This window comes from Sarcophilus harrisii, chromosome 2, assembly GCF_902635505.1.
Source record: "Sarcophilus harrisii chromosome 2, mSarHar1.11, whole genome shotgun sequence".
NCBI classification, from domain to species: domain Eukaryota; kingdom Metazoa; phylum Chordata; class Mammalia; order Dasyuromorphia; family Dasyuridae; genus Sarcophilus; species Sarcophilus harrisii.
In genome coordinates this window covers 157,573,218-157,598,934 of record NC_045427.1, presented here as the reverse complement: position 1 = coordinate 157,598,934, position 25,717 = coordinate 157,573,218, and the positions used below count along the sequence as shown (strand labels likewise).

Genomic DNA, 25,717 nt, shown 5'->3' with positions numbered 1-25,717 from the left:
ATGTTAAAATTTATTTAGGACACTTAACACATTCTTATACTGACACACTGTGGGTAACTTAAGTATAGCATCATAAAGTGTAACTTAAAAGGCATAAAAAATTCTAACTAGGGTCAAATATTTTTTAAGCACCATCTTACAGAAGATTAAGGGAACAAAATGGCAAATTTGTAGAATAAATCTGTATTTATGTTATCACACATAATGTATTTTATCATGTAATCGTATTATGGGCATTTAATATATGTTCATATATCTGTAAAAGGAGAACTTTTCTGAATAACAATTAAATGAACTTTATCAGTCCACACATTCTATGTTCCTGATTTCTGAGATATCCCTTAGAGGTTTAACTGCTGTAGTGGCAGGGACATTTCAACCTCGAGCCATCAGCATAGGAAAAGAATCCCCTGCATTTCTCTGCTGAAATTCTCTTAAAGGCAACATGACACAGTGGATATAGTGGGAATCAAAAGGACCTAACTAAGGTTAAATTCTACTTTTGTATTTATAGCCACAGACAAATCATTTAATCTTTTGGCCTCAATTTCCTCACCTAGAAAATAGGGATAGTCATACCTGGACTATCTGTTGCATAGGGTTGTGAGGCTCCAATAAAATTATGTGCATAAAGTTTTTTCTTTTAATTAAGCATCAATTATTATTACATATATATTCCTTTGTAGAATGTAAACTAATTTAATTCTTTTTGTACAGCAAAATAACTGTTTGAACATGCATACTTATATTGTATTTAATTTATACTCTAATATATTTAACATGTATTGGTCATCCTGCCATCTAGGGAAGGGGGTGGGGGAAGAAGGGGAAAAATTGGAATAAAAGGTTTGGCAATTGTCAATGCTATAAAATTACCCATGCATATAACTTGTAAATAAAAAGCTATTAGAATTAAAAAAAAACAAAAACAAAAACTCATCTTTGAGGCATACTAGCTGTGTGACCCCAGGAAAGTCCCTTAAACTTTTGTTACAAAGGTGGTGACTTCTATTAGTAGAAAGAGCATTCTCACCTAGGCGTTACCTATATCAAAGAAAGCACAAGTCTAATTTCCCCTATTTCCTTTTTTAATGTAACGTTGAAATCTACTTTCATGCAATTTTAATTTATTGGTTCTAGTTTTTCTTTTTCAAACAAAATACAAAAAGTTTCTTTTCTCTTTTAACATGACAGTAATGCAAATATTTTAAAATTATCATGTCTTCTTTTTTTTCCCCAGACTTCAGTCAATCCTTATACAATACTATAGTTTATTTTCTTAGCCTTGCTTATTTCCCATACAAATTATTGCATGTATTTAATGTATAAAACATTAAATTATCCCAAGTCCTCGATGACATGTAGAATAATAATTTTCCAATTACCATAATTGTATGCTAACTCTTTGCTAACTCTACATGCCAAAATAAATACTAATCTACTTATTTCCAGAATAAGAACTACCAAAGCAAAAGTTTTATTATGAAGTTATATGATGCAATCTAAAACAAAAAGAAAAACAAAAAATTGGTATCTTTTTACCAATTAGACAGTACTGAGGAAATAAGTATTTTTTTTTCTTTTAAGCAAAATCCTACTATAGCAGGACTGATGATTGGTTAAAAAAATGGGTTTTTTGATTTGCTTGTGCTTGGAAAACTAACAAAAATCAAAAACATAATAGGTTTTACTTTTGTACCACTCCCTTCATTTAACTTAAACAAGTTTTTCTTTGTATTAGAATAATTTTATAGAATTATAGATTTAAAGATGGAAAGGATCACCAGCTGTAATAAGGAAGTTGGAATACTTTTTGCTCCCCACTGCCATTTTTATGCCCACCATCACTGCTCTTTTGAGGTTCATTTGATCTACATTTATTATCTAATCAAAAATATAGTAGTATTTGTCTACAGACTTTGAGGACACTTTTTATTCTTTCTCAATGAATTCAGTGTCTGGCTCAAGGTCTTTCTTTCCTTCATAACTCCTGCTTCCAATTTAGGTATCATCCAGAACTCTACTCTTTTTTAACCCCCACTCTCAGGCAATGATCAAGTATATCAATCTCCTTCTCTTCTCTGACACTACACATTCTGTTTCAGTCCCTTGCCACTTTGACAATTATAATAGCTTGTTGGTGAGTGTGACTGCCTCAAGTCTTCCCTTCTGCGATTTATTCTTCAATCAATTGTCTAAATGATCTTTCTAAAACTCAGTTCTGACGATAAACTCCAGTGGCTCTCTATTACCTCTAGAATCAAATATAAAATCTTGTTTGACTTTCAAAGACCTCCAAAATCCAGCCTCTTTTAACCTTTACAATCTTCTTACATTTTATTTGATGTCATGTCCTCTTATATCCAATAATCTTGCTAATCTTTGTCCCAACCTTGAAAATCATTATTAGGTTCTGCACCTAGAATTCTCCTTCATCATCTCCACATCAACTCCAATTCAAGTTTCAGCTAAAATTCCACTTTTTGCAAAAAGCTTTTTCCAGTTCTACTTCATCACAGAACTTTCTCTCAGAGAAAATCTGATTGGTAATGTATATGTCATCATAAATAACTTTTAATATCCTATATCCTTCATTACATTTTTATCTTGAGATAGGACCTTTTGAGTCTTCAACATTAAATACAAATGCCTATTATATAAGGGGGGTAAATTGATTCAACTTACCTGGAACCCATTTAATTTCCATTTCCATGTCATTGTCTTTAGATTTCTTTTCTTTTTCTTGAATAAGATGCAAAAGTTGCCTATATTTGGTGATTTGTTCATCATCATCTTTTTGACTCTTTTTAGATTTGACATCTTCTGGCATGCTAATTCCAACATCACCTAATAGAGAAACAATTTAGTTTAACACATCCATTAAAAAGGAGAGTAAAAACAAATAAAATGCAAACTAATCAATAACCTAGGTGCAAAATAAATATGTTAACTACTCCTCTATGTGCAATGTATGGAATCTTTAAACCAGCATTTGCAATCAGAAATCCCCAATAAAAGAATTCTTCCAAATTTAAGAGGGTCGATCTACTTTGGCAGCTATAATTAAATGAAGACAATTAATTTTATATAAAGCAAAGTTATCATGTCATAATATTCATAATTTCTTTTTATTTCAATAAAAAATAGTTAAACTGTGAAAAAATATAGCTATTTATAATCTTCAACCAAAATATTACACATCTTTTCATCCCCAACTCCCAATAAGCTTTCTGCCATTGTTATTATAATATTTTTTGGGCAAGACAATAGGGGTTAAGTGACTTGCCCAAAATGATCCAGCTAGTAAGTGTCAAGAGTATCCAAGATCAGATTTGAACTAGAGCATCTCCACTTCAGGGCTAGTGCTTTATCCACTGTGCCAACTAGCTGCTTCATTATTATTATTTTTTCTTTTTCTTTTTTTTTGTTGAGGCAATTGGAGTTAAGTAACTTGCCCAGGGTCATAGCCTACATCCTATTCTTTTTGTGTTAACTGAAATTTTGGCATTCTAGTGAAGCCCAAGCAGAGCCATTTTTGGATTTTTAAAAAAATGTATGAAGTAATAGGAAATATAGTATTATATCAAATTATATAACAATTATATAATATAGTATTAGTATCAAATAATAATAGGAAAATCAATTATGTGAATTATAGCTATGAAAATATTTAAAAAACAAACCATATAATCCATAAGGAGTTCTAAAGATTCAAAATTCTAGAATTTTATGTGATGTTTATAAATATTTGATTATATTCAGTGATATTTAAAGATGTTTGTGGTTAGAAAATGGGCAGAATTCTCAATCAAATACCAACAGTTACATAATCCCATGCATTTTTCTAACTTTGACCCATTAAAAGTTTCTTCAAATTTGGTAAAGAATGGGGGAAAAACAAAGAAAACAGAAAATATTTCAAATCTAATACTATGTATTAGCAAAGGTAAATTAGGTCTAAAAAGAGAAATTATGGTTGTTAAAGTCATAATTCATCAAATTCACATTTCAATAGATTTGATTCCAGAATAAAATTCTATCAATCAGCCATTTAGCATTTATTAAGTAGCTACTAAGTGTTAGGCACTAGGGATGTAATGAAAAGCAAAAAACAAAACAAAACAAAACAAAAAAAAAACCCAAAAAAACCACCCCTGATCTCAGGGAGCTCAGATTCTATGGAAAGGAGACCACCTGGAAGCAGTTATGTACAAGCAGGAAGTATAAAGGGTAAAATGGGAGATAACTTTTTGTACTTTTAAGCTTTTTATCTTCAAAACACATGCATAGATAGTTTTTAACACTAACCCCTGTAAAATCTTGTGTTCCAAATTTTTTTCTCCCTCCCTTCCCCTTATGCCCTCCCCTAGACAGCAAGTAATTCAAGATATGTTAAACATGTGCAATTCTTCTGTACACATTTTCACAATCATTATGGTACGCAAGAAAAATCACATCAAAAAGGAAAAAAAATGAGAAAGAAAACAATATGAAAAAACAAAAAATGGTGAAAATGGTAGACTGTGAGCCACATTCAGTCCCTATAGTCCTCTCTCTGGATGCAGATGGCTCTTTCCATCACAAGACCATTAGAATTGGCTTGAATCACCTTTCTTTGAAAAGAGCCCCATCATAGTTGATTGTAGAGAGCCACAGATAATACAGGGATCCCTGGAAAAGGTATGACTCTGTAGAACTTTGCTAATCAAGTCTGGCTTGGCTTCTCCATTCCCCACCCTGAAGGTGGCAGACCTTCTGAGAAGTCAAGAGATGTCTAACCTTGCTGATTTCTCTTACCAAGAATCTTTGGTGGAAGACATGATTACTGGCTTCTAAGAAATGCATCTTGAGGACATCTGCCAGACATTCTATTATCTGTTATCTGCTATCTGAATATCTTTGTGTATGATGTATTGACTATTATTAGAATACAGAGGTGGTAGTAATCTAATTGAGAATTTAGGCATTTGTAACCAATTATGTTAACCTTAGAAATGTATATTAGCACTAGTGTAATCCTGAATAAATCAGACTCCTATTTTCACCAGTCTGCTGAGTCCTGCCTTTTCACTCTGTCTACGAATCAGAGTATAAGGCTGGCACCTATGAATGGATCCATATACTCTTGTCATTGCCATGTACAATATGCTCTTGGTTCTGCTCATTTCACTTAGTATCAGTTCACATCTCTCCAGGCCTCTCTGAAATCATCCTGATTGTTTCTTATAGAACAATAATATTCCAAAATATTCATATACCATAATTATCCAACCATTCTCCAACTGATGGACATACACTCAGTTTCCAGTTTTTTGCCACTATAAAAAGGGCTGCCATAAACATTTTTTGCACATCTGGGTTCCTTTCCCTTTTTTATGATCTCTTTAGTATACAGGCCCAGTGAAGAGTGTGTAGTTTGATAGTCCTTTGGGCATAGTTCTAAACTGCTCTCCAGAACTGTACCAACAATGTATTAGTATCCCAGTTTTCTCACATTCCCTGCAACATTCATCATTATCTTTTCCTGTCACCTTAGACAATCTGAGATGTGTGAAGTTGCACCTCAGAGTTGTCTTAATTTGCATTTCTCTGATCAATAGTGATTTAGAGCATTTTTTTCCAATTTCTTCATCTGAAAATTGTTCCTTTCCTTTGACCATTTATCAGTTGAAGAATGACTTGTATTCTTATAAATTTCTCTATATATTTTAGAACGGAGTATTTTATCAGAAGCCTTGGATGTAAAGATTTTTTCCCAGTTTACTGCTTCTCTTCTAATTATGTCTGTTTTGGTTCTGTTTGTACAAAACCTTTTTAACTTAATATATTCAAAATTATTCATTTTGCATTTCATATTGTACTCTAGTTCTTCTTTTGCCACAAATTTCTTCTTCCTCCACAGATCTGAGAGGTAGACTATTCTTGGTTCTTCTAATTTGCTTATAGTATCACTCTTTTATATGAATCATGAACCTATTTTGAATTTATATTGGTATAGGTGCTAGGTGTGGGTCAATGCCTAGTTTCTGCCATGCTAATTTCCAATTTTCCCAGCAATTTTTGCCAAAAGTGAGTTCTTATCCCAGAAGTTGAGGTCTTTGAGTTTATCAAACACTAGATTACTATAGTTAAATACTGTGTTTTACAAACCTAACCTATTCCACTGATCAACTACTCTATTTCTTAGCCAGTAACAAAAGATTTTAATGACGGTTGCTTTATAATGGGAGATAATCTTATAAAGAAATCTCTAGCAGTAAGGAGGATCAGGGAAGTATTCTTGTAGGTAGTACTTAGGATGGAATTCGAAGGAAACCAGAGAAGCTAGGAGATGAAGAGGAGGAGAAAGGTCCAGGCCTGGGGTACAGCAAATGAAAATGCCCAGAGCAAGAAGATGGAATGTTCTGAGAAACGGCTAGGAAGCCTGTGTCCCTGTATCATAGAATATGTGGAGGTAGAGTTCTAAGGTATAAGAAGACTAGAAAGGTTAAAAAGAACCAAACTCATGACTGTATGTTTAATCTTGGAGATAATGTGCATTATTTTTGTAGCAGTTACGTTACAAACTATGCTATAAAAATTTTGCTACATTATGCTACAAGTTTTAAACTTTTGATACAATTCACTTATATCTCCATTAGTCTCATCTTTCCCTTTGGTAGGTAAATTAAAATTTGCTAAATTTTCTTTTGAGATCGGGTTAAGATTTCTAATCCATCTTTTATTAGTTTGATACTTAAAATTTTTATAGATATTTGTCAACATCTTTTGAATTCTCAGTTTTCTTGGTGAATAAGTATATAGTCCTTTATGATATTTTTTTATTTTCTTATTTTGTGAATTCATCTTGATCAGTTCATATTTTCCTAATCTGATTTTGGTCATTTGTTTTTAAGGTTCCCAATAAACTAGTTTAAAATTTTTATAGCCTTTTCATTTTCATATTTTTTGGTTCCCAAATTTTTATGGTTTCCATATTTTTACTTATTTCAGGCCTTTTCTACTTTGTTAAATATAAAATTTTAAAGATGTAAATTTCCTCTATGTTTGAATTTAACTTTGGCTCATGAGTTTTGGTGTTATATTATTATTCTTTCTGATATAGATTGTTTCTATGATTTATTCTTTAATCTACTCATTAATGAAGATGTTATTTAAATCTGTATTATTCCTTGGAATTCTCTAGAGACCTATGATCCTGGATGAAGGAGATTCCTATCCAACATGATATGTAATTCAGATGTCTAATTATCATCACAGCCTGCTTTTTATAACATATGCAAAGAGTACAACTATGCATTCCTCTTTAATAGATTGCAAAATGAATAATCTGAATTTCATTTGGAGTCAGAGAGACTTGAATTTGAATCTTGCCTCAAATTGTAGTTGTATATCATTGCTGTCAACCTCAGTTTCCTCTTTTGTTAAAAATGTGTGTAATAACAGGAACAATCTCATAGGACTATTGCAAATCAAAGGAGATAATATATGTAAAGTGCTCAAAGTACTGTATCAGGAATATTCAGGAATAAAAGGTGGGTAAAGATGGGGAAAATAAGGATGCTTGCAAATATACTCAGCCTCAGAGTTTCATGGTAGATAGGATATCTCTTTAATTTGATAGAACTCAGGTAGAGAGATAAAAGAAGTAGCTCTCATTGTGGAAATAATGGATGGGAAGGAATTTGAGATATGAATTTTTCTAATTGCTAGTCAGCAAAATTATTTTCAAATGAGCTCCTTGCTTTATTTTGAAAAGAAAGCGAAGAGATAAGGATTTATATCAGTTAACCTGAGTAGCTTGGCAAGCTCTCCTCTTCCTAAATCCAAAGAATAATGTGTTATCAGATTCCAAAAGAATATTACAAGAAATTGAGAGCAACAACTATTAGAAAAAGCCATTACATACAAAAATTATGTGGCTAAAATCCCACTGTCATTCCCCAGGGCCAAACATATAAATTAAAAATCTTGGATTCAAACCCTTAAAACAAAAGACTTTTTGAATTGAGTGAATATCTCCAATAAGAGAAAATGTAGAAGCAGTGTAAGAGAAACATACCATGCTATAATTTGCACCTAAAAAGTTCCTAAAAAATCTGACATTATGAAGTATTACATTGTAGAACACCAATAGTAGCAGAATTTTCTTCAAATTCTAAGAAGGTAACATTTTTACAAAAAATTGGTTAAAAAAAAAAAAAGCTTATAAATCTTTTTATAGATTTTTCAAAAAATGAATAAAAAAGTCCAGGACATTCTTTCCATCCTATCATACTTTTACATTTCCATTCAAACAGCTGAAATTCATTTTTTTCCTGTTTGGGCCACAATAATAATGTTGGATGAAATCCTGTCATGTATCCCATAACTTGATGGATAAAACATCAGGAATACATTTTAAAAATGGCAATGTATTTCTTTCTATTAAAAGCTCATTTCTGAAAACATAATTAGAAGCAAAATCCTTCCAGGTTGAAATTTTAGTGGCAAGTCTCTGATAGCCTACTTTAAATTGATTTTTTCCAGTAATAAAACTTTACTTTCTGAAACTCTAAAGCGTAGGGTAACTTACATAAAGATATGCTTTTCTCTAATACAGAGGTTTAGTACCTGTGAAGAGTGTTGCTAAGTTGAAAATTCCAATTATGGTATCATTAAAAACACCAACTTTAACTTCTAGGTGCTCAGGAACATTGAAGCACATTTCTAATTAACTTGATATTTAAGATAAAGTATGGTTTTGAAAATTTCATATACTGTATACTTCTATGAAACTGTAATCTCATTGATATGGTCCTCATTTCACTGGTTTTGACTAAAATCACTCTATGCTTTTCTATCCTAACACAATCCTTTTTTTTTTTTTTTTTTTTTTAAATAAATCCTTTAGAGGATCTCCCCAACATACTGGAGAGCTTCCCTCTAGTTCTTTTAATTTTTCACGAAAACCTGCAAAGCATAAAAGTTGTCCATTTGTCATCCCTATATGTTGAAAAATAAGGCTGAAAAATCTCACCTTTCTGGTAAAGTATGCTTTTGAGGATGCATTTTACACCATTCTTTTAACAATAACTATTCCTGAAAAATTGCTGCATCAAAAAATTGGAAATTGTGGGGATATCCATCATTTGGGGAACAGATAAACAATTTATGGTATATGATCATGATGGAATATTACTGTGCTAAAAAGAAATTATTCAGAAGACTTATATGAACTGATGCAAAGTGAAATGAGAGAAACTAAGAGAATACCGTACATAATAACAGCAATATTAGGTGAAGATCAACTGTTAAATGACTAAGCTATTCTGATTAATACAATAATTTTAAGACAATTCTGAATGACTTATAGTGAAAAACGCCATACTCCTCTAGAGAAAGAGTATGAATACAGTACAAAGAACATTATTTTTCTTGGGGATTTTTGGTTTGTTTTTTTGCAACAGGGTTAATATAGATATATGTTCGGCATAAGACTGTACATGTATAATCTACATAAAACTGCATACTCTTGGGGGAGGGAAGAAGGAAGAGAGAGAGAGCGATTTTGGAACTCAAAATTAAAAAAAAAATATTCGGGGTAGCTAAGTGGCACAGTGGATAAGAGCACCAGCCCTGAAGACAGAAGGACCTGAATTAAAATCTGCTCTCAGATATTTAACACTTCCTAGTTGAGTGAGCCTGGCCAAGTCACTTACCCCTAATTGCCTCAGGGGAAAACAAATCAAAATTGTCTTTACATGCAACTGGAAAAAATAATATATAAACATTAAAAAAAAAAAGTTGCATATTTGATTAAACTCAACCATGCAGCTTTCTAATGTCCTTTATACTAATAAGATCATGGAACTTCATGATATGTTTGATGTATTTTCATTAGAAGAATATTGGGGTTTTTAAAAAACAGAAAAACTGTCAGAAGAGCAGCTTAGGATCATTAAAAGTGACCTGTAATTTGTTAAACGAAATCCAGCTAAGTAATCACATACTATGACCAAACCTAATAAGCTACCTCTCCAAAGACATGCAGTATAGGTTTTTTATTTTCCTATATAAATCCTATGCTAATATGATTTTCATCGAGTTCCTCAGAAATTATCACGCATATATTTGGCATTTTCTCATATATTTATACTTTTTCCCTGGAAGAGAATGGAAGTTCCTTGAAGAAAATATAATTTTATTTTTGTCTTTCTATCATCAGTCCCTAGCAGTGTCTAGTATTTACTAAAGCTCTTATTATGTGTTGAATGAATGAATAAATGCATTTAATTTATTTTTCCCACTTCCACCCACAAATAAATATTAATTTTAGCTAGACTATTTCTCTGAAAAACAGCACAGACTTCACTTAAGGATTCTTTATTACTAAGATTAATAGGGTCAAAACATTGTCAAGCATATGATGCATCACCTGGAAAGTAATACCACTAGTAGGGAGTCCCTTTCTATTCCTAATCTATCTAGAATATCCTGTATAATTGTGCTAAATAGTTGGATAAGCATGTTTCCATGGTTTATGTGCTACATTATAATAGTCAGTGGACCACTGACCCAAGTTCCTCATCCCGCAACATGGCATCTGTCAAAAATTCTATTTAATTTAAGTAAGTCTGTGAAAGATACTTTGTTTAAGAAAAATCTATTAAGGCTGCATTTGCCCTACACTAACTCAAAACCTTTTTAGAGAGAAGTTAACAAACCAATATAGAATGATCTTATGTTTACAACATTTCATTAAGTGGAATAGTTATAAAGATATGGTCTATTGTAGAAAGCAATTTAATCTGATTTTTTTTTCCATGTCTTCTTTAAGGATTCTTTTGACACAAATTGAAGTCATTCTCAAAGATTTTATAAAAATGGAAAAATAGGAATGTGACACTAGTTGCTATTTTCTGGATCTTCTTTTTATTTAGCATATGTGTTACGTGTATGTACAATATTTCCACATCACTAAGAAGCAGCAAGACAGTGGAAAGAGAGCTCACCTCTAAGTAAGGAAGATTTAGGATTAAATCCCACCTCTAATAAAGACTAACCATGTTATTTAATTTCTCAGTGCAACTGTCAAAGGCAATTTGCAAAGACAGTACTGAAATGCAGTGGTGGAGGAAATTCATCAATGGAAGTTCCCCTTACACTGATGAAATCAGTTAAAAAAAAAAAAAAAAAACACCAAACCAAATGCCACACCACTTAATGACAATGTATAATGGGGTACACTTCAGGTGACAGGAGTCAAAATTCAATGATTCTACTCTTACAACTGATGAGATATCCTGTCATAGAAATGTCACTAGAACTGTTTTAATTCAGATTTATTTGTTGTTTTCCTTCCAGTTTCCATTATAAATCACTCTCTGAATGATTTAGTTCAGTTAGGGTGCATGTCAACTTCTCTGCAGGTTTCTTTTTCCCCCAAAGTACTTTTTCCTATTTTGTGAGGCAATACTGTTTGTAACTTTCATCTCTATGATGGCTTTTAAATGGGGTTGTGTTCTAAACTAGTGTTGCCTTTGGCTTCTATGTCTCTCTTCTTGGCAAAGAATTTGAATATTTGCTAGCTGAGACAGTTTCATTTCCAAGCCCTTTCAGCCTCACGGGGGTTCCTGCAGACAATTAAAATTCTCAAAGAATTAGAGATAGTCTTTTCTTTGATTCTTTTTTCGTTTTTTATAGGTAGCAACCTGCCTAAATATAAAGGCATTAGAGTTGCTGCAATATTAGATAATAATATTCACATCTTTTTCTTCTAATCTGGTATTAATTTGCTACTTCATCTTTTGTTTTTGGCAGATTTTGACTTTTTGCTCTAATCAATGATCCAACCAACTAAACAAAGAATGCAGTTTTGGAAATAATTCTTTAGTTGGTAAGAAGTTATTTTGTCAATTAAGACAGTTAATATAAAGTGTTTTGTTTTCTAGGGATGTGTGTGTGTGTGTGTGTGTGTCTTTTTAAATCCTAGGATTCATTTGGAGTTCTCATTAAATGATACAGCAACATAAGGTAAAACATCAAAACTAGACTCAAGATAGTTGTTTAACAATTTCTTATACACCTGTGAGAGAAAAAGGATCAGGTTTATTTGAGTAAATAAATACCTATCTAATATGTATGCTGAGTCATAATGCTTACTCAATTACCAGTATTGCCAAGAACTGAAAATCAAGAAACTATTTGAAATCTCTAAAAACTCTGAAAAGTTCTAATATTACTTCAATACTAATATGTTCCTTAGTAAATATTAAATAATTAAACTATTTAATGAATTAAATAAAAATAAAAAAAGTTGGATTGCATAAAAAAACCTGAATGAAAAAGCTGTTATTCTATAATAAGGATAAGAAATATTAAAATCTTTCCATGGCCTAAAAACAAAAATAAGACGCCAATCACATTATTAGAGAATGTCAGTCTCAGTTATTTGATTACAAGAGTACCTTAGGATTAAATTTAATTGGCCAACAATGAACAATGTTATTAACTATCTTTTATTTAACTATCATTTATTTACAATGCTTCCATTTATCTTTCATGTTCTAAGCATTCTATTGCTAAAATCTGTTACTCTAATATATTCTTATATAATATCTTGAATCTTACCAATTTTGCTGTCAGATCTGTAATAAGAGAATTGGATATAAAGATATTCCAGGAAGAACAATAGCTCAGATAGAAAAATTTTAGACTGAAATTAGAGTGATACAATTAAAGCTGCTGACAAGGATTTTATCTAGTACAGAAAGAAAAGTTCTGGTGTATGGTTGTGATGGAATATAACCGTACTATGATGATGGCTCATTGATCTTAAAAAGAAATGTAAAGATTTGTATAAAATGATGAAGAACAAAATAAGCAGAAGAGAATATTGTACACAGCCATACAGAGCAAGTAAGTCATTCTGACTATGATAAGTACACAAATTAACAATAAAGGGCATATAAAGATGCTATGAGCATTCAGAGAAAGAACTGAGAAATAGATGTACAGAATAATACACCTACATCATACATATTAGATATGTTAAACATATCTGTGAAGAAACATATCTAGGAGGGGCAGTGGGAAGAAGAAAAAAAAAAGAAACTTAATAGTACTATACACACATTCATCTAATAAATATATAAACACACATATAAGCCCTGATATGTTTCTCCAGGTTTTTTGTAATTTATTTTATCTCAACAAGCACCAGATGTGAATGAAATGTGAAAAAAATTTTAGGTTGTTAAAAATGTGATGGGATTTTCTGGGAGAGGGTGGGAAAATGGAGAGAAAAGAAAAATAAAGGCCATTTCCAAGAAATCAATTTGTTGGGCCTTCAGTCTAGGAAGATGACATAATATATCCTAATAGACCATTATTATATTCTTTGCTATAGAACAGCGTTTCTTAAAGGAGAATCTCTGAGGTTCCTGAGACCCTTTTGGACAAAGCCAAAATTCTTTTTCACAAAAATATGAAGGCTTTTAAATTCTGAGAATGATAAATATCGACAAATATAATAATTTTTGGTTCCTCAGTATTTAAGAGTAAAGGGTCCGGAGACCAGAAAGTTTGAAAACTTATGCACACTAAAAAATTAAAAATGTCAAGAGCCCCAATATATGTAAATCAACATACATAGAGATATTTAGAAGAATAAAAATAAAAAGTCACCTTGTTGCTCTTCTTCTGGCTCTTCATCTTCATCACTGGACGATGCTAAATAGGCTTGAAAATCCATGTCAAGAAGTTCATCTTTTTTAAAATTTCTATTGAGTGTTTTAATTCTTTCATGATCAGTCTCATCCCAAGTGATCTCTACCTTTAAAAAAAATGGATGGAAATCAAAAAAATAGGGCAAAATTATAAGACTGAGTTTTGTAGAATATTTAAAAGTATCTCAATATAGAGTCCATATTAATTTGAACTTAGAGAAGGCATGATAAAACCAATTTTGGAATACTCCTTCCCAAGCTACACGCTATTAATCCTTTCATTCATTTGACATTTGTATTTCTCCTTAGTTCTGAGAATTTTCTTTCTTTAACACACTTTTGACTAAGGGATATGTAGGGGGAATAACAGTGCAAAGGCAATGTAAAGTAAAGAGGAGGAAAAAAAATCAAGACAAGATTTCAGAGTAGTGAAAATTAATTTGAAGATTCCTCTCCCTCCCCTTGCATTCAGACATATCCATATAATACATGTGATTCTTCTACTATATAAATAAACCTCAATGTATAACTCCTAGAAAAAGTACAGATGACTACTGCACAATAGGAGTATATCTTGTACTCTCTATTTCCAAAAATGCTTTGGAAGTATCATGGGGATAGATTGGGGAAAAAAAAAAAAAAAAAAAAAAAAAGAAAAGCTAATCTTGAAGTCTTTAAGTATTTTTGAAGTTAAGAAAATTTTTTAAGAATATTGGAAAGTTTAAAGAACATTTGGTTCAGATACCGTTGATGTTCCCATTGCTGCAGATGTAAAATATTTCGGTTTATATGTTGTTATATCCACTTCTAAGGCTATGTCTTTTGGCTCCTCATCAAATGTAATATCATCTGGAATAAACCTTAAGTGTAAAAACAAAAACAACAAAAATTTAAAAGAATATTTTAGCAACAGAAAAAAATTTTGGATTCTTTAAGTAAGCTACAGTTTACACATTCATTCTAAATGTAGTTCATAGCAGTTCAGTGGTGTATGTAGTTATACAAGATGGGTGGCTGCAAAGTATAGAGCACTGGGATTGGAGTCAGAAAAACCAAAGTTCAAATTCAGCTTTCAATACTTTCTAGCTGTGGATCCTGAGCAATTCACTTAACTTGTTTGCTTTAGTTTCCTCATTCATAAAATGGGAGCAAATAATAGCACCCACCTCCCAAGATTACTGTAAATATCAAATGAAGTAATTGTAACATGCTTAGCAGTATCTGGCACATAGTACAGCACACAAATGTTACTTATTATTTTACAAAGATATCTGCTTTATTATATCTAATAATGTGCAACCTGTTGTAGGCATCCCTTCCAATGATACAGATAAAACCTCATCACATATCACTTCATGTAATTATTGATATCCTTCCCTTAAGTTTGTCAAAGCTGTTTCAAGTAACATATGGAGGGGGGGAGGTGTATGTGTGTGTGTGTGTGTGTGTGTGTGTGATGAGTGTTTGGGGTTATTTTTTTTTTTAATTTCTAGAAGATGCTAATGGAGCTATACTTGTCTGTCCCACTATTTTGAATTTTTCCTATGGGAGCAATCCAACTTTTTCTATAAACAGATACTGATTTGATGACATCCTTCATAATTCTTTGTAATATAGTATTGCCTTTTCATACCAACAACCTACTTTTCAGTAACTGTGGTGCAATCCTCAACTTCATCAAGTATGATGTTCAAAGAGTCAATGCTATAGATCATCAATGGAAGAATGTTGACACTACAAAATGGACCTTTGTTGGTGAAGTAATTAATAATCATACTAATTTGCTATGTTCTGGGTGTGTGTGTGTATGTGTATGTGTGAGTGTGTGTGCGTGCGCGTGTGTGTGTCTAATATATCACTGGGCCAGAAAATCAAGGACAGTTTCATTACTAGCAAGCCTTGCATCTTTCAAAATTCAAGACTTTGTAGCCCTGCTACTGATTTGCAATATAATCCTGGAAAAGTTATGATCTTTCTCTGCTTTAATTTCTTGTGAAATAGGGATTTTTAAAAAAATCTGCCTTTTTTCTATTCCACTATCTTATTGCATGAATCAAATGAACTCACAGATGTGATAGTATTTTGAAAAACAATACAATGTGCTACTTATAAGCAATGTAGTATCTGAAAATAACATCTGTACAACTTCAGAAGACTAATAATGAAAGCACGCTTCTTATCTCTTGATAGAATGCCAATGAATTCAAGATATAAAATAAAACATACATTTTTGGACACAATAAATGGGAAATTTGTTTCACTTGTGTATACATTATTTATTACAATGCCTTTTTTTCTTTTTTTCCTAATACGATAGTTGGTTGGAAAGTTGAGGGTAAAATAGGGTAATCTCTCATTTCAAAAAAGGAAAAAAAGAAAAATGAGGTTAATGAAGTTATCTTTTTCTTTTAAATGCAGAGAAACTAACAGAAGAAAATTCAGAAAGAAGCATGGACAGGACAGTTTTGAAAGCTATAGATTGAACTTTATATACTTAAAAAGTAACCTGTACATAGAGATTTTCACATATAAAATTATTTTTTTCTCATTCTACTGTGTACATTGATATGCCTATTTTAGTTGGTGTTTGTTAAGGTCAGAATACATAAAAATTTAAAAAATCAATAATGCTTCCTTAAGGATTAGAATACAAAAATCACTAGAAGAAATTTCATTTTATATATTTGCTCACTTCAATTACTTTGAAAATCTTATGTAGTCATGCAAAAGAAAAAAGGGGAAGTTTACAAAAGAAAATTATCCTACGTTCTAACTACATTTAAGACATACACTTTTGAGGTATAGTAATATTATGTTTCCAAAAGGCAGCATATGACTTATACCCCACCACAAAATATTTTCTCTGGAATGGTTTATTAGTATTAAGTTTAAGAACCAAATTTTCTTACCAGATGGGCTCAATATGGAATAAATGATTTTAGTTGGTAAAATATATTTAATAGGCACAATATGAATGATCCCAAAGATTAGTTGACAAGATAGGCTTTTGCATTTGTGGCTGATGAAAAAGTGTATCCTTCAGTAGAGTAGAAGACAATTTAATTTGTTTTGTTGATGCAATATACACTAACGTGAAAAAAAATTTTTCTTCTTAGTGATTAACTATATTTTCTACGCATTACACTCTCCACTAGAAACTTTAAAATCCTTTATGGCACTCTCCGAATAAGCAAATAAAGCAAATAAGCAAAAAGAAAACAGTTCTGGAAAAAACTAAGATAGCTATTATTAATTCATGATATTTGAAACAAATGAAAACTTAACAAAAGCCATTAACTGAACACCTAAAAAATTATCTTTTTGCAACTATTAAGCAGAAAGGGAAGAGAATTCACTTATTTGTTTGATGAGAAAATGCCTTTCTAGTCAATAATCAAACATGTTGAAAGTTCAAGTGAAGAAAAACCTTTCTTTTTTCCTAAAACTGAAATTCAATGGAACATAGAAAGCTCAGTGACTTTGAAACAACACATCTCACCCTTTTTTGAAATATTTCATTTTGAGTACAAAGCTCTCAAACAAAACTAGGCTGTTAAGAAACTGATTTCTATTGACAATGTCACAGTAGACTGGTTTACTGGGCAACAAAAGGAATAGTCTAAAGATAAAATGGTACAGTAGTTCAGCTTCCTGTTTCCTTAGACTTGAGAATCAAAATGTTCTAAAGTTTTTCAGTTCTGAGTCAGTGAAGCCTGAGCAATTTGTGAAAATACTGCCAAAGCCCAAAGATGATTCCAATACAACATTCACTCACTAGAGTAGCCCCTATTGCTCTTCCATTCCTCTTTGCTTTTCCCCTTCAGAAAAAAAAAGGGAACTGAATCACTACACCTGGCCTTCAACTAAATGAGGTTTCCATTTCAATAACGAAAATAACAATGTGACAAAGTATGACGGAATGTGACTGAAAAATTTATGGAATGAACATAATGGAGTTTCACATATTGCATATAAATATCAAAATAAATAAAATCAAGAGAACTAGATATACAATGATTACAAGAATGTAAATTTAAAAATATTTAGTAGAAGCTTGGATAACTGAAAAACAATGAAGCTCCTGGAAAATAAAGACTGAAACATCTCTCACCCCTGCTCCATGAGAGAAAAGTGGAAAAACTATAAACACCACTGTCAGACACTCTCATTGAATTTGTTGTTTTTGCTTAATTATTTTTCATTGTCACAAAGGCAGATTTGATGAGGGGGGAAGAAGATATAGTATAAAGACAAAAAATATAGTATAAAGTATATAGTATAAATACATAAAATGTGTCAATATATGTATATACATACACTATATAACACACACACACACACACACACACACACACACACACATATATTAAAAGTCATTATAACATGTGACTCATAGACACCATCATCAAATTTCCTACTATCAGTTTTTGTTTTTTTATGGGTGACATTTCCTGATGATAGATTTTATTCTATGATTAAAAATGCAGTTTTGGAAAATATGGGTAACCACACATTTTATATACACACACACACACACACACACACACACACACACACACACACACGTATGTATGAATAAAGGTATTTATCTTAGTCATATATATGAATTAAGATGTCCATCTTGGTGCAAAAAAGTTTTGCTGCATTGCAATATGCAAAAGAAACTGTAAAGATAAATAACCGGAGTTACCTCAGATCTACAAAGGAACAGCTACTTTCAAATTCCAGGCCATCACAGTCTTCATAAATTTTACTGGCTGTTTCTGGAGAATCACAGTCTACAACTGCATAAAAGTATTTTAGTCTCTTGAATTGATAATCTCTTAATTTTTCTCTAGAGTTCCTATAAAAAAAAAAAAAACCATTAAAAGTAGTTATATATGCTTTTGAAACATCCTTGAAGAAAATTAAATATAAATTAGCCTTTTCTTCAAATCATGGTTTTCATAATCTGGCTTTTATCTACTCCCCCAAATTCTTCAGTGTAAGCAACTTATTTTTTCTTTAGAAGAAATAAACTTTCCAAGTAATATTGTGAATGAAATTTGGCAGCTAGAAAGTCAATTTGAGAACTCTGTGCAGAATTATCTGTAAACTTAATTATACTTTGGGAAGAATATTTTTGTCACCATACATAACTTTCTAAAATGAAACCACTGAAAGAAATCAATATTTAACAAAATATGCCTAGCTAAAAAGGATTAGGCATGATTTAGAAAGTTCCTGATTTGGCAAAATATTTGCACTCAATTCACATTTTCCATCAGTTATAAAATGTTTTCCTAACTGTTATGGGCTATAATTTAATTTTCCCTAATGATTACGAATGTTTTCCTCAACGGTCCCCAAAAAAACTTTGAGATTTCTTTCGGACCCATTTGCTGCTAAACTTCACAAACTGATGCTAATAGCTCCACCTGGTGGCTCAAAAGAAATTACCATTGTACGAGATCATCACTGGACAGAGCAGTTCTCATTCTTTTATTACTGAAATCATAGAAGCTAGAAAATAGCTTCACGTTAATGTCATAAGCAGTTAGAAGAATATTTCTCTGAAAAGAAAAATTTCATCAAAATCATCCTGCATCAAGACCAGTAGAGATAAGTCTGAATTACAGACTTACTAGGAGATATCTTTTTATCAACAGGAATGTGAACTAGGTTAACCAAGTGTCACTAGGATATTGTTATATAAGCATTATCCCTTCTGATCCACTTCATCACTACTAATTATGCAACTGCCTCTTTCCCCCTTTTTTAAAACAGAGTTAACAAACTTTAACTCAAAACCTATCAAAATAAAGAGAAAATTTAAAATAATGGAATCTGAATTATTGATTTTATTTTTTTAAATTGATTTTCAAAAATTTGGTTTTAGTACCAGTCTTTTTCAGGAGCATCTTCAGGAATACTTTGTAATTCTTTAGGTCCTTGAACATGTTCTTCCTTCATTCTCTCCTTCCCAAATTCTGAAGGATAGATCTAAAATTAATGCAGAGAACAAGTTATAAAACAATTTTGTTAAAAGACACAGGCTATCTATCTATATTCAAATGTATGAGCACACAATTCTGCTTAGGTTTACATTTAATCCTTAGAAGAGCACTATGATATATAAAGTAATTCAAGAAGTTGAGAAACAAGTAACTTGGGGACAAACAATTAAATTTGCAATATCTTGCTAGTGACAAAAGGCTTATGGCACTGTAAACTCAAGAGTTGGAAGGGATATTCATAATCATCTTGACAGGTGAAGAAACTGAAGCTGAAAGGTAAGTGACTTGTCCACTGTCACACAGTTAAGGGGCAGATATCTGATTCCAAAGAGCCTCTCCTCTGACTCCGAACTTAGTACTTTCTGCATTTCAATCATGCAATTTCCAAGTATCATTAGCTTTTGTAAAATGTCTTCCTTTGCACTCACTTCTGTTCCGATTTTTCCCCTCCCTCCCTCCACCCTCTCCCCAAAGATGGCAAGCAGTCCTATACATGTTAAATAGATTAGAGTAGATCTTGGATACAATATATGTGTGCAGAACCAAACAGTTTTCTTGTTGCTCAGGGAGAATTGGATTCAGAAAGTATAAATAACCTGGGAAGAAGAACAAAAATGCAAGCAGTTCACATTCATTTCCTAGTGTTCTTTCTTTGGGTGTAGCTGCTTCTGTCCATCCTTGATCAATTGAAACTAAGTTAGATCTTGTCTTTGTTGAAGAAATCCACTTCCATCAGAATACATCCTCATACAGTATCGCCATTGAGGTATATAATGATTTCCTGGTTCTGCTCATTTCGCTCAGCATCAGTTCACGTAAGTCTCGCCAATCCTCTCTGTATTTGTCCTGCTGGTCATTTCTTACAGAACAATAATATTCCATAACATTCATATACCACAATTTACTCAACCATTCTCCAATTGATGGGCATCCATTCATTTTCCAGCTTCTGGCCACTACAAACAGGCCTGCCACAAACATTTTGGCACATACAGGTCCCTTTCCCTTTTTTAGTATCTCTTTGGGGTATAAGCCCAGTAGAGACACTGCTGGATCAAAGGGTATGCACAGTTTGATAACTTTTTGGGCATAGTTCCAAATTGCTCTCCAGAATGGCTGGATGTTAAAATGTCTTGTTAAAATCAAATATTTCATACTACAAATGCAGTCTTATGCTATGAAATTTCCATTTGGTTTCACAAAGTTGCTAACCAAATTAAGTGTTTAAATTTATTTTATTTTCAGTTCTAAATTCTCTCCCTTCACCCCTTATCAATGAGAATGAAAGAGATACTATATATCTATACATACATATACATGAAGTATGGAAAGCATAATTCTGTATAAGCCATGTTCCAAAAAGAAAAAAGAAAGGAAAAAAAATCTGCTTCAATCCATACTCCGAGTCCATCAGCTCTCTACGAAGAGGATAATCTTTTTTACCACGAGTCCTTTGGAATTGTGGTGGATCATTTTATTGATCCGTTACTAAGTCTTTCACAGCATACTGCTGTTACTATGTAGATTGTTCACCTGGCTCTACTAATTTTATTTTGTATCAGATTCACATCAGTCTTCCCAGGTTTTTCTGAGACCATCTCCTTGATCACTTCTTATAGCACGTAACACTTCATCACATCCATACACCATGACTTGTTGAGCCATTCCCCAATTAACAGGCAACACTTCTATTTCCAATTCTTTGCCATCACAAAAAGAACTGCTATACATATGTATCCTTTTTCTTTAATCTACTTAGAATATGGACCAAGCAGTTGAACTGCTACATACCCAACTTCTCTGGCAAATTTCCAAACTGTTCTTGAGAATGAATGGACTAGTTCACAGCTATACCAATCATATATCAATGTACTGATTTTCCCTTATTCCCTCCATAGGCCATTTTCCTTTTCTGTCATTTCAATGTGATGGGTATGAGGTTGTATTGTAGAGTTATTTCAATTTGTTTTAATCATTTAGAGCATTTTTCCATATGTCTACTGATTCAATACTTGATTTCTTTCTTTGAAAATTGCTGTTCATATCCTTTGACTATTTTTCAACTGAGAAATGGCTATTTTTATAAATTTGGTTTTCTCTCTATATATTTCATAAATGCACCCACCCACCTACACCACATACTCCTCTCCCAAGAAATGAAACCATTATCAGAGAAACCTGGTACAATACTCCCCATCCTTCTTCAAATCAATGGTTATTGATTTTGTTTGTGCAAAAACTTTAAAAAAAACAACAACAACAACTAATTTTACATCCCCACTCCTTTTGGTCATTCACTCCTCTCTTATCCATATATCTGAAAGTAATTTTTTTCTCCTAATTTGCTTATGATTTCACCGGTTGTGTTTAAATCGTGTACCCATTTTGAGTTTATCTTAGTATATAATGTGAGATGTTAGCCTATACCTAGCTTCTGACAATAGTTCTCTCTGTAGTTTTTGGTAAATAGTGTGTTTCTGCCCCAATGTAGGGATCTTTGGGTTTATCAAACACTAGGCTACTGTGTTTAATTGCTTTTGCATTTTGTGTACCTAATCTTTCTCACTGATCAATGACTCTTACTTTTTTATCCAGTACCAAACTGTTTTGATGACTACCACTCTGTACCATAATTTGAGATGTGGTACAGCCATTAGACCTCCTTCTTTTACATTTGTCCCTCATAGATTCTCTTTTATTCCTTCAGATGAATTTTGTTATTTTTTTCCAGCTTTAGAAAACAATTCTTTGGTAGTTTGGTATGGCATTAAATGAGTAAATGTATGTGCACTGGCAAGTAGCATCACAAGTGTTTTATACTGCCAGCAATTATAGAATTTCTCTATCTCTTCCTATGAATTTTATTTGCAATACACAGAAATGCTGGTCTTTTGGCTGGTTTTTATATCTTTCAACTTTGCTAAAGTGGTTGATTCTTTTGATTTTTTTTGACTATCCATTATATCACCTACAAAAAAATAAGTTTTGTTTTGCTATTGCTAATGTTTATTATTTCAACTTATTTTTCTTATCTATAGTTAGCATTTCTAGTACAATACTCAACAACAGTAGTAGTAATTAACAATCTTGCTTCATCTCTGATCTGATTGGGGAAACTTCTACTTTATCCTCATTATAGATAATGCTTGCTCTTTGTTTCAGACATTTGCTATTTATTGTTTTAAGAAAAAAATTCGCTATTTCTTTGACAAAGAGACCTAACTCAGTTTCAATTGATCAGAGATGGACAGAAGCAGCTACACCCAAAGAAATAACACTGGGAAATGAATGTAAACTGTTTGCATTTTTGTTTTTCTTCCTGAGTTATTTCTACCTTCTGAATCCAATTCTCCCTGTGCAACAAGAGAACTGTTCGGTTCTGCACACAGATATTGTATCTAGGATATACTGTGACATATTTAACATATATAGGACTGCTTGCATCTAGGAGAGGGGGTGGAGGGAGAGAGGGACAGAAGTGAGTGCAAGGGATAATGTTGTAAAAAATTACCCTGGCATGGGTTCTGTCAATAAAAAGTTACTATAATTTAAAAAAAAAAAAAAAAAAAAAAAAAAAAAAAAAAAAAAAAAAAAAAAATGCACTGATACCTAAGTTTTTTAATAGGACTAAGTATTGTAATTTGCAGATGCTTTTTTTGGAACATATTGTTACTTTTGGTTTTTTGTATTGTTAGAGAATTCAACTAGTTTTTTTCTATTTTGGCTCTCTTTGGTTTAGCTAGCAAAACCATATTTGTTAGAAAAAATATATTTGGTAGGATTCCTTTATTTTTCTAAACAGTTTATACAATACTGGAAATAATCTTAAAATGTTTAGTAGAATTTACTTGTAAATCCATTTGGACCTGGTTTCCCCATCTCCCTTAGATTTTATTTATGGCTCATTCAATTTCTTTTTCTAAGCTAAGATTATTTAAGATTCTACTTCATCTTGTGTTAAGCTGGGCAATTTACATTTTTGAAAATATTTATCGATTTCACTTAGATTATCAGGTTTATTGGCATAGTTGGGCAGATTGGTTCATAACATTATTTTAATTTTACCTGCATTGGTTGTACATTTACCTTTTTCATTTTTAATTCTGATAATTTTATTTTCTTCTTTCTTTCTTTTTTGCTGAGGCAATTGGGGTTAAATGATTTGCCCAGGGTCACGCAGCCAAGAAGTGTTAAGTGTATGAGGCCATATTTGAACTCAGGTCCTCCTGGCTTCAGGGCTGGTGCTCTATCCACTGCACTACCTAGCTGGTGCTTTCTTCTTTCTTTTTAAAAAAATCATCATACAATGATTTATTTTACTTTCTCTCCCTCCCCTCCCCTCTAACTTCTAGTTTCAGTTGTTTTTTACTTCAATTTTATTAACCCCTCCTCTTGTTTTCTGGATTTTTAAAATTTGGTGTTTGAGGATTTTTAATGTTAGTTTTATAGATTTTTTTTTTTAGTTACACGCTCAATTCATTGATCTACTACTTCTTTTTTCTTTATGCAAATGTTTAGAGATATAAATTCCACCCCACCCCACTCCCAAATATGGCTTTGGCTCTCCATAGTACATTGTACTGCCATTACTTTTAATGAATTTATTAATTATTTTTTGTTTGTTCATTGAACCATTCATTCTCTAAAATTAATTTCCCTTTTAATCTATGACTACAAGGCCCATTATTGAATGTAATTTTTATTGTGTCTTCAGTGATAAAAATCTATTTTCCAGACAAACTGACTGACTTACTGTTCCTCAGACACAGTATTCCATCTTGTTTCCATGTTCTCACACCTGGAATTCACTCCCTCCTTACTTAAAATTCCCAAATCCTTTCAACATTCTGCTCAAACATCAATTCTATTATGAATTTTGTTCTGAACTCCTTAGCCACAAGAGATCTCCCCCCTTTCCCTGAAGATCAGAATGCAGGCTCATTCAGGTCAGAAACTATTATTTTTATAGGTTTAATACCTAGTTCAATACCTTGCAAAAAATAAGCACTTAAAAAATAGTAGAAATATCAGGTGATTGACTAGATCATCAATTCTAGTAAAGAAATGAGAATTACAACAGTGAATTTGGTAATCTATTTATATCCTTTATCTGGAAGGCCTACTAGGCACTATTATAGAATTATAAATATCGATCAATATATGGAAGTTACTGACAGCAAGAAAACTGTATGTACAAAAATCACTGTAGTAACATTTTGTATTTTTATTAAAAAAATTTAAAATGTGCTACTAAATTTGCGAATGATTATACCATGGTATAAGAATAGAATGAAATATTACTGCACTGTAAAGAATTACAAATATGAATAATTCAGATAAACATGAGAATTTCAAATGTGTAATAAAGAATTAAAAAAAAACAACAATGTTCACTTTGATTACCATTGAAGTCAACAAAACTTGAATTAAATACGATAGTGAATATTAGTAATAAACTACCAAAATCCTCCCTTTCTTTTAAAAATAGGTAAATTATAATAGTATGACATTACATTTACTATCAATTGAAACCATTTCATTAGACTGCTTAATTGGTTTCGGGGAATACTTTTTGAGAGATTTTTTTCTGGGAGGGAATCAATTAGTATTTTTGTTTTGTTGAAGTTTTCTGGTGATATAAGTCATAAAAATCAAGAATGTGTACTAAAATACAAGGCATGCTGGTCAAACAGTAATAAAAAAGAAAAAAAAAGACTAAAAGACGTAGCGAATATACAGGCAATATTGAGATGTTATGAAAACTAGAGGATTTAGTGGATTTTTCATAGAAGAGTTCTGAAAAGATATACTGGGGCACATTTAGGATACAGAACAGAGTAGGTATTCCAACTAATGAGATCAAATATACATCTAAATCACATTCAGTGAAATCATACCACATTAGAGTTTTTTATATTGAAAAACTGAGAAACTGTCTTCCAAAGAAAACTTCAGAAGTAGAATTAATTAGGGATCTTTTTAGTTCCCTTTCCTCTTTTCTGTCAGTACTTT

The 25,717-nt window shown here is 31.8% G+C and overlaps 1 protein-coding gene across 1 annotated transcript in view; it reads right to left on the bottom strand.

Moving 5' to 3' along the window:
- Positions 1-25,717, bottom strand: part of ESF1 (ESF1 nucleolar pre-rRNA processing protein homolog) — an 83,737-nt gene that overhangs the window by 43,910 nt on the left and 14,110 nt on the right. The window contains exons 5-9 of the mRNA XM_031951081.1: positions 19,591-19,691; positions 18,400-18,552; positions 14,455-14,569; positions 13,669-13,816; positions 2,686-2,847 (exon numbers count right to left, since the gene is read on the bottom strand). Coding sequence (XP_031806941.1) covers positions 2,686-2,847; positions 13,669-13,816; positions 14,455-14,569; positions 18,400-18,552; positions 19,591-19,691 — 679 coding nt within the window. The remainder of the gene's footprint in view (positions 1-2,685; positions 2,848-13,668; positions 13,817-14,454; positions 14,570-18,399; positions 18,553-19,590; positions 19,692-25,717) is intronic.